This window comes from Staurois parvus, unplaced genomic scaffold (assembly GCF_062004578.1).
Source record: "Staurois parvus isolate SC_StPar_1 unplaced genomic scaffold, SC_StPar_1.0 ptg000636l, whole genome shotgun sequence".
NCBI classification, from domain to species: Eukaryota; Metazoa; Chordata; class Amphibia; order Anura; family Ranidae; genus Staurois; species Staurois parvus.
In genome coordinates, this window is record NW_028318432.1 from 2225048 (window position 1) to 2241931 (window position 16884).

General features: G+C 42.3%; 1 protein-coding gene across 1 annotated transcript in view; it reads left to right on the forward strand.

Moving 5' to 3' along the window:
• Window positions 1-445: 445 nt before the first annotated feature.
• Window positions 446-16884, forward strand: part of MALRD1 (MAM and LDL receptor class A domain containing 1) — a 464614-nt gene continuing 448175 nt past the window's right edge. The window contains exons 1-2 of the mRNA XM_089693696.1: window positions 446-610; window positions 4388-4481. Coding sequence (XP_089549822.1) covers window positions 446-610; window positions 4388-4481 — 259 coding nt within the window. The remainder of the gene's footprint in view (window positions 611-4387; window positions 4482-16884) is intronic.

Genomic DNA, 16884 nt, shown 5'->3' on the forward strand with positions numbered 1-16884 from the left:
AGTTGAAAGTGTATAGGTTTGACCTTATATTATAGGGTTTTGGTAAATTTAAAGGAACAAAAATATTGTATAATGCATGGCCAGCCTTACTCCCAAAGGGAAAACAAGTCTAAAGGGATGCAAACCCTGCAAATTCCTCAATAGAGACCTACAGGTGCAGAAGCTGGTTAGTAATTACAGGGCTTTTATTCAGCTGGAACTTTGGTGGAACTCAGTTTCACCACCTCTGGCTCGTCCTCTCTGCTTCCTGCTCATCACTATCACGTGTAAACACAGAAGTCTGGCTTCTGTGTTTACAAGTGATAGCTTGTCTCCTACATGGCTCCTGAGCAGCAGGACAGGGACAAGGGAGATGCAGGTGCCCGGGGTGCAGGGCAGTCATGGGCGGGAGAAGTCGTGTGGTAGGCTGCACCCTCTGACCTCCTTATTGTTCCCTTGTGCCTGGATGCCGATGTCCCCACTGCAATACAAAATAAATAATCCTGCAATAAAAGTAAGATACGTGAAAGATGGTGGAGCTGTAGGAGAAGATGAGGGCAGTGAGGGGGGTTTTGTGCAGAAGTCAGAGCTGAAGAGGGACAAAAGTCAGATGTTGATGGGGGATGCAGAGGTAAGCAGCTGTGGAATAAAGCTGCACTCTGCATTCTCTATGTAGTGCACCCATGAAATCTGCATTCTGTGTGTAGCGCACCCTTGAACTTTGTACTGTATGTAATGCAACCCTGAACTCTGCACTCTGTGTGTAGCGCACCCCTGAACTCTGCACTCTGTGTGTAGCGCACCCCTGAACTCTGCACTCTGTGTGTAGTGCACTCCTGAACTCTGCACTCTGTGTGTAGTGCACTCCGGAACTCTGCACTCTGTGTGTAGTGCACTCCTGAACTCTGAACTCTGTGTGTAGCGCACCCCTGAACTCTGCACTCTGTGTGTAGTGCACTCCTGAACTCTGCACTCTGTGTGTAGTGCACTCCTGAACTCTGCACTCTGTGTGTAGCGCACTCCTGAACTCTGCACTCTGTGTGTAGCGCACCCCTGAACTCTGCACTCTGTGTGTAGTGCACTCCTGAACTCTGCACTCTGTGTGTAGTGCACTCCTGAACTCTGCACTCTGTGTGTAGCGCACCCCTGAACTCTGCACTCTGTGTGTAGTGCACTCCTGAACTCTGCACTCTGTGTGTAGTGCACTCCTGAACTCTGCACTCTGCGTGCAGCGCACCCCTGAACTCTGCACTCTGTGTGTAGCGCACTCCTGAACTCTGCACTCTGCGTGCAGCACACCCCTGAACTCTGCACTCTGTACCTAGCGTACTCCTGCACTCTGCGTGTAGCGCACCCCTGAACTCTGCACTCTGTGCGTAGCGCACTCCTGAACTCTGCACTCTGCATGCAGCACACCCCTTAACTCTGCACTCTGTACCTAGTGGACCCCTGAACTCTGCACTCTGTATGTAGTGCACCCCTGAACTCTGCAATTTGTATGTAGCACACTTCTGAATTATGTACTCTGTGTGTAACGCACCCCTGAACTCTGCACTCTGAACACAGTGTGCACCCCCGTACTCTGTGTGTAATGCACCTTGAATTCTGCACTCTGGATGTAACACACTCCTGGTATTTAATGCCCCTTTAAGACCCCTCCACTGTTAGTGAAATTTGGCCACAACTACTATTTTATGCCGCTTGCCGGTTGTATGTGTGCAGGGGGGGTTGTTTTCTTTTGGGGGGGGGGTGGTTGAGTTCCTGCACGTATTCTTTGAGAAAAATAAAAAGCCCAGATGCCACCCTGCCTCCAGTGGTACAATCTAGCGTCAGTTGTTACTAAAATAGTCACATGACACAAGGGGGCGGAACATGTACTATCAGACATTATTATTTACCCAGCTGTGGACTTTGGATGTGCTACACACACCCAAAGCCTCAAAGAGGTACACATGGATTATGTAGCTACTGTCTCCCTTTCTGCCCCATTGCTGCTCCCCCTCTCGCAGATCTAAGGAATTCCTGGCTGTCAGAATGACAGGCAGGTGTCGCTATGCAATCACAGCAGTTGTAGAAGCTGCTGCTGTCTAAAAATCAGCTGTCTTAGAGTCCTTTCACATGGGCATTCTGTTTTTTCATCAGTTCAGTCACATTTTTTCAAAGAAAAAATGGGTGTTTACATCCGTTTTTTCATCCTTTTCACCCGGGAAAATGCAAAACGTGGCAAAACCACAGCAAAATCGCGGTAGCCGCATTTTGCCACAATTTTCGGTTTCCCATGACCGGCAGTCAGGGTAGGCTCATGTTCATGGAGCCTTACTATTTGTCTTGTCTACCATTATCACCAAAAGTGAAAGAATGTCCCAGGAACTGGAAGGGAGGGGAATCTTCCAATGGACACTAGTTCTGGTGACAACCGAGGAATTCCTTCACTTTGGAGAAATTTCCCCTCGCTTGTTTTGGCTATGGAACAAGAAATGAAGGAAAATCTCCCAAATGGGCGAAAAAAAAATTGACAGGGATTATAACTTTCTATTACTCTATCAATTTTTTTTATGCTACCTTTATTTCAAAGGGATGATCTCTGATCTGCTTATTATGTCAGTTAAAGCATTCTGACAAGTAAAAAAAAAAAACTTAGTGACCTTTAGTTTCCCCTAATCAGCCAAATGAACTTTTCTTTTTGATGAATTTTCTGCTTATTGCTTTTTTTCTAAGTATTTTTCGAACTAATAATATTTTAACTTTTTCATGTTTGTTTTGTGCATTTTTTTTAGTTTGGCATTTAAAAAAAAAACAAAATGGGAAAAATGCCTCTGTCTCATTATAAATAACTTGCAGTGCTTTGTACCAGAATCATAAATAAGGATGAGCTGAACATACCTGGGTTCGGTTTGAGGAAATCTTCCAGAGCATGACTAAAGTTCAGGTGCCGAAGGTGAACCCCATTGAAGTCAATAGGAGATATATATTAAAAACAGTAAAGGTCATTTTCTAGGAAAGGAATTGTCAAACAAATATTTGGCTGGAAGCAGAGATTTTCATACTTAAAGGGTAACATTAAAAATGCAAAATACCTTTATTTACATTGTAGAATGCCCTTAACCTGCCTGAGAAATGGCACATCTGTATGATATATATACAGCCTACTGCAGCAAAACTGATATTTACACAGAAAGGAAAAATGCTTTTAAATTGCCAACAAATGACAGCTCTGGCCACTTTACTTCTCTATGTAAAACCTGAGAGAAAGCGGTGAAATTTAGCAATGGTAATAATAATGCCAATAAAAGTATAATGTTTCAAATGCCATTTTATGCATTGACATACCTCCTTAGACCCAATCTGTCCATTTTGTATGATCACCTGCTGACTCAGCACCATCCACAGGCAGCTTAACTCTTCAATGTGACACGAAAATTGAATCCAATGCAGTTTTACTTTAGATGATTGCAGTACAGAGGATATATTTCCAATCTTTTGAAGCGTACTATCAAACAATAATAACCTGATGCAGTGCAATACAACACCAATTTAGCTGTTAGCGGAAGCATGGAACAAACAAAATTGGGACCAAAACTGGGTTTGGACCAGCAGCTCATCCTTAATTATAATTTAACAGGACAATTTTTTTTACAGTAAGAATATTTTTTTTTACACTGACATCGATCAAAGTGCAAAAAAGTGCTTTCTTTTAGTGTCGGTACATTTTTTTGTCCAAATGACACATTTATAGTATAAAAGCTGTATCGCCAGAGAAATTCTTTAACAAGACTTTGCAAGTTAACTTGTTAACTGAATCTGAGAATCACAAACCAAAAACACTATTTAATTTTTTTTTTTATATTCAAAGCAAACTCCCCCATCCATCCTTGTCTCCATCATTTATTTTGCTGAGAAATCCCTTTGAAAAATACCTCCCTAGCTTTTCTACCTGCGGTTATCTTGTGTAAGGACAGATGATTTGTGTAGCATTTACTTCCTGGAATCCATTTGCCCTTAGCTAAGGGAGGCAGGCAGGAGGGTGTGCTTAGTTGAGAAAGCCCCTCCTCCAGATGAAAGAAGAAAATGCCTATGAAGACTCCTGGGATGTATGACATCATTTTGGCCTAGGCTAGAAATCAGGAAGAAATAAAAAAAATAAAAAAAAAAGTTTAAACAAGCAAATGTACCATTCTATATTACTAATGCTAGCAGCATAAGGATTAAACATAGTTCATGCTGATTGAGAGAGTTTGCTTTAAGTGTTTCTAGGGCAGCCTGATCTGTAATTATGGCCCAGCTTGTAAGTGCTCATGTCGTACAGTGGTGCATAATAATAATAATTTTAATAATCACAATATAATAATAATGAACATAACAATAATGATAATGTATTAGTAACATAATAACACTTTACTTTCTGCAGATTACAATCAAAGGAACTATTTTCAGCGAAGTTTCCTCTGAGTACATTGCCGTAGATGATGTTTCATTCAGTGAAGGATGCATACCTGCTAATGGTGGGTGCTTTCTGTTATTTTATTTTTCTAACTATAACAAAAAAAATTTCTAGAGTTCTTTTCTAAAAACAGCCCTGTTGCCACTGAAAATGATTAAGGGCCAGTTAACAGCAGAACATAGTGTGGGAACGGCGCGCTCCGTGTGCGTTTTCTGCATCACGCTCACAATGCAGTACCTTTGCTGTGGGTGTCAATGTAATGTTAACAGCACCCCAGGCACAGATCGCAAACACAGTGCGTTTGTGGGTACCAGATCACATGGTACCGCAGTGCCATGCAATTTGGTGTGGCTCATTTTTGAAAAGTAGTTCATGCACATTCCGATAGGATTTGCTGCCTGTTCAAATGAACGAGCTGCAAAATCACACAGCACAAAAATGCACGAGAATTGCACAGGAATGTGGACTGTGTTTCTGTGCAATTAAGGTGTGAACCAGCCCTTGAGCCTGGGTTCACACTGATGTGGTCTGGAATTTGCAGTGTTTTCTGTGTGAATTCCGCGCCGCATCAGAATCGCACCCCATTCATGCGAACTGCTGTGGGTGTGTATGTTAAGTTAACAACACCCTGAAATCGGTCCGCAAAACACGGTGCGATGTGCAGAATTGGATCACATAGGTGTGAATACCCATGCAATTTGATTCTAGTGCGGACCCAGAAAAGGGTCCTGCACCTTTTTGGTGCAGGTGCGCTGCGATTGGAGCCATACATAATGTATGGCTCCAATCGCACCGCACACAAATCGCATGTGATTTGCACAGGAATGCAGTGTGGTTCCTGTGTGAATCACATGCGATGTACCGCACCGCATTAGTGTGAACCTAAAGGTGAAGATTTACTGTATATTTATTTTTTTCAAAGGTGGCTGTGTTCAGTTTTTGTTTTCTTAAAAAGCTCTGGATGCTGCTTCTATCCATCACTTCGAGGTATGTCGGATAGCAGGTCCCCCGTTGGCTGCTGTGGGTCCTCCTGCTGACCCCTACGTCACTACTACAGTTGCAAGAAAAAGTATGCGAACCCCTTGGGATTACGTGGAGTTTTGCATGAATTGGTCATAAAATGCGCTCTGAACATCATCTAAGTCACAACAATAGAAGAACACAGTCTGCTGAACATAATACTACACAAACATTAGATGTTGCCATGGTTTAATTGCACATAACATTTCCATTAATTTCTATAGCTTGATTCTCTTATCCATATGTCGTTATCTTGAGTCTGCGTTTCCAGTCCCACTGTGAGCCTTGCACTTATTTCAGGAAAATAGTAATAAAATCTCAGCTAAGAGAAAAGAGATGAAAATAGGTTTTAAAAGGCTCTGAAAGACTATCAAACCGATATCAAATTAAAAAGAGTCTGTTATTGAAAGTCTGACTGCCCTGGGAATTTCCATGCACGCTATGAAAAATTCAAGGACGATCCCTGGACAGTTTCAGTAATGGTTTATGGTGAGAATCTTGTCTCAAGATGATGCCATGTCATACATGTGATCTTGTTCCAATGAAACGCAGTCTCAACAAAAGAACAGGCAAATTTGCCTTGTGTCATATGGCTTGCGTTCTCACCAACATGTTTTTTTTTTATAGGTTTAGTTTTTAGTATAAGACTCACATCAGTCCCCAAGGAGAGCAAAAAACGGCAGTAAAGCAGACCCTGTATCAAAGAACAATAGCAACTGCTATTACAAGGAGAACACATTACACATTCCTATCAGAGCATGTGTCATACACAGGGCCCATGAACCAAATTCGGACCGCCAGTCCATGTTGTGTGGCCCTCAGACCTCTCCTGCAGCTGCAGTACCCCCTCGTCCCTGACCCTCTGTCTGGACAGTGCTGATTGGCACTGGGCTGATCACATGCACCCCCCCCAAAAAAAAAAAAAAACTCTAGCAATACACACCAAACAGAGCATGTGCAGACTTGCCACTGCTGCTCTGTACTATCAGCAGATGGATTGGAGACAGTACAAGAAGGGGAGAATCAGAGAAAACATGATCAAACAGCCTTTTTTACACACTGTGGAGGATTAACCCCTTAGGTTCCACAGTGATTATAACAAGCATGCTTTACTGCATATATGTACTGTTGTCATTTTAAAGATTTCCCAGACCCATTCAGGGATATGGCCTACCAACCACAAACTTTATTCTTTATATATTCCTTTGGTGTATTGAGGAAGACCTGGATAACATCACAACTAGTGAGCTCAAAACTTCATGCAATTTGAAGCTCTAGAGTCAGAGATACATGATCAAAAACATGCTGACTTTCCACTACAAATGATTTGTCAATCACAACGTGATCTTCAAAAAATGCGACATATTATGATCTGGATTCACACCAGACAATCCATTTAAATAAAAACTTACCAGGCAAAATGCTCCCGGATCAACTGGGAAAAAAGTTACACTTCTTAAAACGGCCAGGGTGCCATGTGCATTGTCCAAGGAGAGTGCCAGGAAGTGAGCTGTTGAAAGAGCAAAACATAAAGATAGATTTTATTGATTAAAGAGACAGTTGTTCCAGGTCAGCGACTGAGAATAGTACAGAAGCCATTAGTTCATGTGTTACTGTAGCACAGGATTGAATTTATTAAACTCTTGATGCTGACATCTAGTGAAAATTCTGTGTAACTACAACATCTTATTTCTACCCATATGGAAGAAAAATATATTTGAAATATATTTTTAAAATATTCTTCCCAAATATATTGACATATATTTGAAATATTACAATTTTGGCCATATTCAATATATATATACAGTTGCATGAAAATGTATGTGAACCCCTTGGGATTACGTGGAGTTTTGCATGAATTGGGCATAAAATGTGCTCTGAACGTCATCTAAGTCACAACAATAGAAGAACACAATCTGCTGAACATAATACTACACAAACATTAGAAGTTGCCATGGTTTAATTGCACATAACATGTAAACATTCACAGTGCAGAGAGGAAAAAGTATGTGAACCTTTGGACTTAATAGCTGGTTACCCTCCTTTGGCAGCAATAACCTCAACCAAACGTTTCCTGTAGTTGCAGATCAGACCTGCACAACGATCTGGAGTAATTTTGGACCACTCCTCTTCACAAAACTGTTTCAGTGTAGCAATATTCTCGGGATGTCTGGTGTGAATCGCTCTCTTAAGGTCATGCCACAGCATTTCAATCGGATTGAGGTCAGGACTCTGACTGGGTCACTCCAGAAGGCGTATTCTGTGCTGTTGCAGCCATTGTTTTGTTGAATTACTTGTATGCTTTGGGTCATTGTCCTGTTGCATCACCCATCCTCTGCAGAGCTTCAGTTGGTGGACAGATGGTCGTACGTTTTCCTGCACAATGTCTTGATAAACTCTGGAATTCATTTTCCCATCAATGACAACAATCCGTCCAGGCCCTGAGGCAGCAAAGCAGCCCCAAACCATGATGCTCCCTCCGCCATGTTTTACAGTGGGGATGAGGTTTTGATGTTGGTGTGCTGTGCCTTTTTTTCTCCACACATAGTGTTGTGTGTTCTTCCCAAACAACTCAATCTTGGTTTCATCTGTCCACAGTATATTTTGCCAGTAGTGCTGTGGAACATCCAGGTGCTCTTTTGCAAACTTCAAACGTGCTGCAATATTCTTTTTGGACAGCAATGGCTTCCTCCGTGGTGTCCTCCCATGTACTCCATTCTTGTTTAATGTTTTCCTTATTGTAGATGTGTCAACAAAAATGTTAGCATGTGCCAGAGATTTCTGTAGGTCTTTAGCTGACACTCTGGGATTCTTCTTTACCTCATGCAGCATTCTGCGCTGTGCTCTTGCAGTCATTTTTACAGGACGACCACGCCTAGGGAGAGTAGCAACAGTGCTAAACTTTCTTCATTTGTAGACAGTCTGTCTTACCGTGGACACATGAACATCAAGGCTTTTGGAGATACTTTTGTAACCCTTTCCAGCTTCATGCAAGTCAACAATTCTTGATTGTAGGTCTTCTGAGAGCTCTTTTCTGCGAGGCATGGTTCACATCAGACAGTGCTTCTTGAAACCAGTAAACCCAAAACAGGTGTGTGTTTTTTAAGGGCAGGACAGCTGTCAGCAACACATCCAATATCATCACACTGATTGGAGTCAAGGTTGGCTCACTCCTGGCTCCAATTAGCTCTGGGAGAAGTCATTAAGCTAGGGCCTCACATACTTTTTCCTCCCTGCACTGTGAATGTTTACATGTTATGTGCAATTAAACCATGGCAACATCTAATGTTTGCTGAACATAATACTACACAGATTGTGTTCTTCTATTGTTGTGACTTAGATGACGTTCAGAGCACATTGTATGCCCAATTCATGCAAAACTCCACGTAATCCCAAGGGGTTCACATACTTTTTCTTGCAACTGTATGTCCTGTACTGTGTCCTGTAGTCATGTAGAGTCGGTGGTAAGAACCAAAGTCCCCATACAGGACATGCTATATTGCATACCTGGAAATGTCAGATACTGTAGCATCAATGCCTATTATGTTGAATACTAAAAATGATGGTGAAGGCTGCAGTGCTGGAACAGGGAGGAGGTAGGAGGCGCAGGTTGCCGTAGAGGAGAGTACCCTACCTCCTCTGTTGCAGAATGTCATTTTGGTTTCTATACAGGGTCTCTTTGAAGCTGTTTTCCAGGTTGGATAAAAATATTGCCTACAATAAAGATTGCCTAGTTTTCTATGCCTAGCAAGAAATGTATAGTGTGATTTGTGCAATCAGCTTGTACTGAGATTACCAATATCTTTCTGCTGGTGACCGCTTTACAAGCGCATTCCTAGTGCTAATGGCAAGTCTGGTCCCTGACACGCCCCCTTACAGGGACAGGTCCAACCCTCTGCAGTCAGCTTCTGAGTGACTCGGTTACAAAATCAATAAGCGGTGACCGAGCAGCCGCAATCTGTACAACCTTCCACTGAAGCTGATGGTGCACAAAAGAAGCATGAGAGATAATATACAATATATGACACAAATGTTATATATCTTATATTGCAATTTACCAGTTCTTAAATGTGGTGACTTTTCATTTTCAGGTTTTTTTTTCCCTTTATTTTTACCTGGTGATCTGGCCAGTAACACACCTCTTTTCTTAGGGTGTCTCCCTTCTGGATGGAGGAGCAACAGAGAAACCCTTGGCAGAGGCATACTAGGATATTTTGCGCCCAGGGATGAACTATAAAATTGGCGCCCCAGCCCCCCTCCCTGTTTAATCACATTAGTGACACCAATGATGGGGCACTATTCCTCCCACTGACACCAATGACACTTACCTGCTCCAGCCTAGGCTCCTTCCCTCTCCCATCCACAGCCAGCATACCTGGTTGCAGCAGCACCATCTGCACGGCACACTTACAGGTCAGCTGTCTTCTTCACTTGCTCCGGCTGCTCCCTCACTGCCGCTCGGATCCTCCTCCAAGCTCCGCCTTCTCGCAGGTGATTGGCTGCCTGTGTGCCTTTCGTGAGCTACAGTTCTGGCGCCCAATCACCGGTGAAGAGGCGGAGCTTGCAGAGGGAGATACAAGCTGCCATAGGCTGTCCAATGATCCTGAGGGTGTGGCCAGATGACAGGGGCAGCATGTCATCCCGCCCACACATCGTGTCCAGGGAAAAGAAGACACCGGACCTGTGGACCTCTCTACCCCTCCTCCAGCAGCGCCTCCTGGACTGGATCATCGTGGGACTGGGACACGGAGCCAGGTAAGACACAGCAGCCTGCTGCCCGCCCCTGTACTAAGTGTCCCTTCCGTTGGAAGGGGGGGTGGTGGCACCACGCCGCCCCCTAAGAAGTTCCGCCTTAGGCAAACGCCTTGTTTGCCTTGCCGCAAATACACCCCTAGTTGTAAGCCTCATTTTGGTGCCCCTGTACCTTGGCGCTCGGGTACATATGTACCCCCTGCCCCCCCCCAGCTACACCTCTGTCCCTTGGACAGCAGCATTGTCATTTCAGGGGGGTGGGGGGGGGGAAGTAGTGTTAGATGCACTAGCAGATGTAAATGAACTTGACTAACAAATCAAAGCCAAGCGCCATCTAACACTTTATAAGCAGTTACAGCAAACATTTTTGTTCTCCTTTTGGAATAAACGTTTTAAATACACGAATAAAGACTGGTCATTAGCAATAGTGGTGTGACCCTCCTGCGCTCCAAATATAGTGTTTTAAATAATACAAATTAAATATATGAACCCCAAACAGCTGCTAGCATTAAATCATATACCAGTGATCAAGTGAATATAAACCATATAAATGCTGCGCTACATTCAAAATTAAAGTGAATGTGGAATCCGATAACATAAATCAATATAGTGACAATATTATGTAAATAAATATATAAGTGCTTAATGATAACAAAAATTATCACATCAAACACCCCAAAAATTATAAAAACACAAACTTAAATCTATACGCATGTGCATAAATTACACATACATATAGTTATATCACACGTGCAAATGTGAAGTGAAATAATGGCTTATTAAACGCACAGAAAAACAAATCTATAAATGTTGAAGGTGAAAAAAAAAAAAAAAAAAAAAAAAAAAAAAAAATGTGAAGTGAAATAATTGCTTATTAAACGCACAGAAAGTCCAATTAAATGTTGAAGGTGAACAAAAATGATAACGGTGTTTCCAATAATACTGCAAAGTGACCACAGGTGAACCAAATCGTGCAGGTATCTGAGTGTAGATAGAGCTTGTGAATCCAACCACCTTCTGGATTAGCCTCTCACCTCATCCCTTCGACCCTTGCGGATCAAAGAGCAATAATGGATCCCTCTCACAGATCCTCCAGGCACCACAGCCTTCCAGAAACGCTTTTCAAATTTCAATAATCCCACTCAAGCTCTTCTCCAGGTATAGGTGAAACATCAATCCCTGAGCCTCATCGTGATCCAGCGATGTGAATGACAGCCTCCATGTCATTCACATCGCTGGATCACGATGAGGCTCAGGGATTGATGTTTCACCTATACCTGGAGAAGAGCTTGAGTGGGATTATTGAAATTTGAAAAGCGTTTCTGGAAGGCTGTGGTGCCTGGAGGATCTGTGAGAGGGATCCATTATTGCTCTTTGATCCGCAAGGGTCGAAGGGATGAGGTGAGAGGCTAATCCAGAAGGTGGTTGGATTCACAAGCTCTATCTACACTCAGATACCTGCACGATTTGGTTCACCTGTGGTCACTTTGCAGTATTATTGGAAACACCGTTATCATTTTTGTTCACCTTCAACATTTAATTGGACTTTCTGTGCGTTTAATAAGCAATTATTTCACTTCACATTTTTTTTTTTTTTTTTTTTTTTTTTTTTTTTTTCACCTTCAACATTTATAGATTAGTTTTTCTGTGCGTTTAATAAGCCATTATTTCACTTCACATTTGCACGTGTGATATAACTATATGTATGTGTAATTTATGCACATGCGTATAGATTTAAGTTTGTGTTTTTATAATTTTTGGGGTGTTTGATGTGATAATTTTTGTTATCATTAAGCACTTATATATTTATTTACATAATATTGTCACTATATTGATTTATGTTATCGGATTCCACATTCACTTTAATTTTGAATGTAGCGCAGCATTTATATGGTTTATAAAGACTGGTCATTGTAACACCTCTGTCAGCGGTAAATGGTTTGTCTCAACCCACTACCTACCCCTTTTTCTGGACAGCTTGGTCAGTTAAAGGAAGTTGAAAAATACCAGACATACTGGCTGGATCACCAGATAAAAATAAGGGAAAAAAAATCTAAAACAAGAAAACTAATGCAGTCACCACATCTAAGGATTGGTAAAATGCAAGATAGTGCATTTTTATTTATGGGTTTTACAGCTTTAAGGTTCCATAGTCTTTTTATTTTCATTCAGGAATAATGTGAATTTTGGCTTCCTATGTTCTCTCCTGAGCTGAAACTGATAAAGTTAAATTAGTATCACTGACCAGTCCATGGCTGCCAGCCTGACATTGAAAATTAGATTAAAGAGGCAACATTGGGTTATCCTGCATGAGTTTTTAATTGGTTGAGATAAATAATCCATATTTACAGCAATATCGATCCCAGGTACTGCACACGGTGGTGAAATTTTGTGAGAACATATTGGCAATTAGATTACAGTCTGTATAATCCTCCTTGGTATTTGTATAATCCCTGTATATTCTTTATTGGTTGTACCACTAGGCTTCTAATTACTTGCATTAACTTTCCTTCAATTGAATTCATGACATTTATTGCATTTGACACAAAATGTTACAAAGTAATGACACTCCTATCCTCTGAACTGAGTTAATTCCCATCGCTTGTAACAGAAGTGCATACTATGGCTCCCAGCTGTCCCTCTTTTAGATCCAAGTCCCTCAGTATCTCCTTCCTGTACAACTGTCCCTCTTCTGGATCCAATTCCATTTATATCAATTTCCTGGATAACTGTCTTTTTTGGATGTAATATACTTGAAAGGTACTTTAAAGAGACCCTGTCATCAACCTAAACCTTCTCATCAGCTTAAACGTTGTGGGTAAAACCACAGAAAATGTAAGTATTTTAAACCATAAATTATTTTTTATTCACTTGCAATGTGCCTTTGAACTTGCTAGAACATTTGATTAACCTCCCTGGCGGTATTCCTGAGTGTAGCTCGGGGTAAACTTTCAGTACCAAAAGTGGTAACCCTGAGCTACACTCGGGAAGACCTTGCAGTGTTGCGCCGGGATCTCTTCTTCACTTACCTTGTCCTTTGCTCCCGCGATGTTCCCCCTGCAGTTTCCCCCGGCCATCTCCTCCGGCCGATGCCAGCATCCGTCTTCCGGGTTCTGGTCCCGTACGGGGGACGGAACCGGCAGGAAATTCAAACATTTTAAAAGTGAAATTCACTAAATACACTAAAATCACATAGTAAAACATTACTGTTTCAAAGCATTTCACATACATTTTGTCCCGAGTGCTTTGTCCTGTGCCCTGCCTGCATTTTTACTGTTCTGTTTTACTGAAAACTGAGAAAAGTCCATGGCGTCCAAAAAGCGTCCCTTTATGTCAAAAGTGTTTTTTGACTAGCTAGAGAACAGCGATAGTAAACCAGAACTACTTGCAGAATTGAGTGATAATGATTCGTGGGGAAATTCCTCATCAGACACTGAAAACGATTTTGCAACTAAGCTCAGTGATGTGCAAACTTGGCGCTATATTTCAAATTTCAGTGTTTTTGGTTTGATTATATTATTGAATTAAATTTATCATTATTATTTTTTATAATAATATATATATATATATTATATCATATTTATTATATTATAATTTATGATTTCGTGTTTCAAATTTTGTCATACCCGGGATGTTTACTAGATTCTTGTTTGGACAGATTTCAGTGAGTTATTCCTAAAAATTACAGGCCTACAATAAAAAATGAAATTTTTCCATGCAAAAAATGTACCGCTTTGAGCACAGAAATAATGACATAATCAGACCGCTAGGGAGGTTAAGTACCAGCCTTGCCCTGGCTAGCAGAGAAGCACCCTGGGTGAAGATCCTTACACAATGTTAAAACAGAGGTATATACATGACATATGTGTGGTTATTTTGTATGTGCCCCAGATTACAAGGGCAAAGGAGAGTTTGATTAAAGTATATCTGAAGCAATTTTTTTATTAACCTCTCTACTTCTCTTTTAACATTCTGCTAAAACTTTGTGTATTAGTACTGCTTGGACCTTTAAGAAGGGGGTACACCCCCAAAGCTTTTCCTTGATCTACAAGCCCTGCTTTATAGACATTATTGTTTCCATGCACTGCACTGATGATGGCCAACAAGCCTGAAACTGATGTCTGCAGTTTGGAATATATTATGACTTTGTAGCGCTACACCTGTAGGTGCCGCTAGAGATAAAATTATAATTGTGCCACTTTATAAAATTCTGGTTCAACCACATCTTGAGTATTTCATCCGGTTCTGGTCACCAATCCTCAGGAAGGATGTGCTGGAACTAGAGGGAGTCCAGCAGGGGCGGACTGACAACTCATGGGGCCCCCGGGCAATAGGGGATCATGGGGCCCCTGTGTCCTTGCCCACACTCAAAACATACCCAAAAAAAGCCTATAAAAGGTACCAGGGGCATTTCATGGGGCCCCCTACTGACCCCGGGCCCTCGGGCAGTGCCCAAGTGCTCGAATGGTCAGTCCGCCCCTGGAGTCCAGAGAAGGGCAACAAACCAAATAAGGGGAATAGAGGACTTTGGTTATGAGGAAAGATGACAAACATTAAACTTATTCTCCCTAGAGAAGAGGCACTTGAGAGGAGATATGATGGCGATGTAGGGCTACCCTCTTAAGGGCCGCTGAGTTTTTGGATCCCCTTAAGGTCTGCATAGCCAGGCAACATGCATTTTCCACACTTTTATCCAAAGTTAGTAAAACAGTCCATGAGCTTGGTTGTTGTTGTATTAGGGGTTAACGACTTGAATGGGATCTAGGGGTATATGGGATGCTGCATGGAACTGAACAACTTGGAGGACAACTTCTTAGATGGAAATGGCAAGAATCCAGCAAAAATTCCAAAAGAACAAATAAATCCTAGCTCTCTACTCCTTCAGGAGTCAAATTTCCATTCCAACAGATTAGCACACAGTCCTTGCACAGAGCACTTGGTCCCCTTAAATAAACCTCCTCAGACCCCAGCTGAAAATCTCCTCCTCCACTTGGCTGTCTTGACAGTATCCCAAGGCATAGGATTCCAAGACACACAAAGAATGTAGTCCCAGGGAGAACTAGTAGGGGATTGCACCTGACTGCCCTGTCACTTCTTTGGCCCAAGGGATGTAGAAGTACTCACACTGTCCTGTTCCTGTAGCTTTAAAGTTTGAAGCTGCTTTCAGGCCTTAAGCTGGGCTGGCTCCTTCCATGCTGACAGGCTGTCTTTCCCTAGTAAACTGTGGAACAGTGGAGATCCTTCTGTCATGCTTCAGCCTCAAGGCAGATCCCCCTCCTCTGGGGCCCCCTCCCAGGCTCCACACCAGCAGCATTTCCTCACTCCATCTTCTACCCAACTCCCCTGCTGACCAGGCTCTCTCATTTTAGGGCTGACCTAGCCACCATGCCTGGCCTCCTGCCTAGGGATTGGTCATATTCCTCTAAGTATGCAGATCAGCCACTCCTCACCCCCGCCCACTGTTTCTAGAAATTTCTCCAAGTTTCTAGGGCAGGGGAGGTTTCAGAGAACAGATCTGCAGAGCCCTTTAGCCTTAACCTGAAGTAACCTCGCTGACTCACTCCCAGGCTGACTCATACCCAAGCTTATGGGAAGCCTCTAACTACATTCTGTGAGCACAGGGGCTAAGTGTCTTTGCAGGAATTGATTGCACCATGCCAAGGTCAAGGCAGACTTCCCTCCCCTGGCATCTGCTACCATGCAGCCTCAGGTGGATGACCTGAGGGCCTGAAGTCATAGACAGTGACCCTGGCTCTACAGAGAGCTGGCTGAGGGTGATGTCTATTGAAGATCTGGTCTGGTATCACTGGTTCAGAGAGTCGCTTGGAAGTTGAAAGGAGGCAGCCAACTGTCCCTGGACATTTTGTGAGCACAGACAACCTAAATGATCTATAGACTTGTGCTTTTAACCCCCTCATTGTGCTATAGAGTCAGCTAAGGGTCCAGACAAACCCTGGTTGGTGTTCTGAAGAGCTCTGTCCTTTTACTCTTTGCTGTAAGGGACTTTGCTCTAACCTGAAGTCATTGGTACTGCTAGTGCAAATGAGAATTCTTTTACCTGCTTCAGCAAGGACTTTACCTAAAGCTTGACTAAGATCCGATAGTGTTCTCAACTGTAATTAGTTCTGTTCTTGGAGTATCCTGCTAATTTCCCCATCCCTGTCCCAGTTCTCCAATAAAACTACAAAAACAACATCCCCTACACCAGTGTTTCCCAACCTTTTTCAGTCAAGACACCCTGCACAATCTGAAAGGCACCCCATTCTAAAAAGTAAAAAACTAACAGTTTTACATAACTGAGCAATATCCACACACATATGACACCCAACAAGGCAGGCTTAATCCACCTGCTGGCTTGTATACAATTGTTGAGAAATTTTTAGGCATTTTACCAAGGCACCCCTAATGAAACCTAAAGGCACCCTATATGCAAATGGCTGCTCTAGGCTGATCATTGGAGTAACAAGCGTACGTTGTGTGCATCTGGCTATAGGAAATACGGTATGCTTGTCCTCTGGTGAAGATTTGGGGAAAGGCCTGGGCAAAATACCAGCAGCTCCTATGTGGTAGCGCAACAACTAAAATATATATATTATAAATATAATAATATTATAAATATAATAATCTCTAATTTTAGCTAACCTCACCAAAATCTGTCTGAATATACTTTCTTAAATGATTTAGCTGGTTAA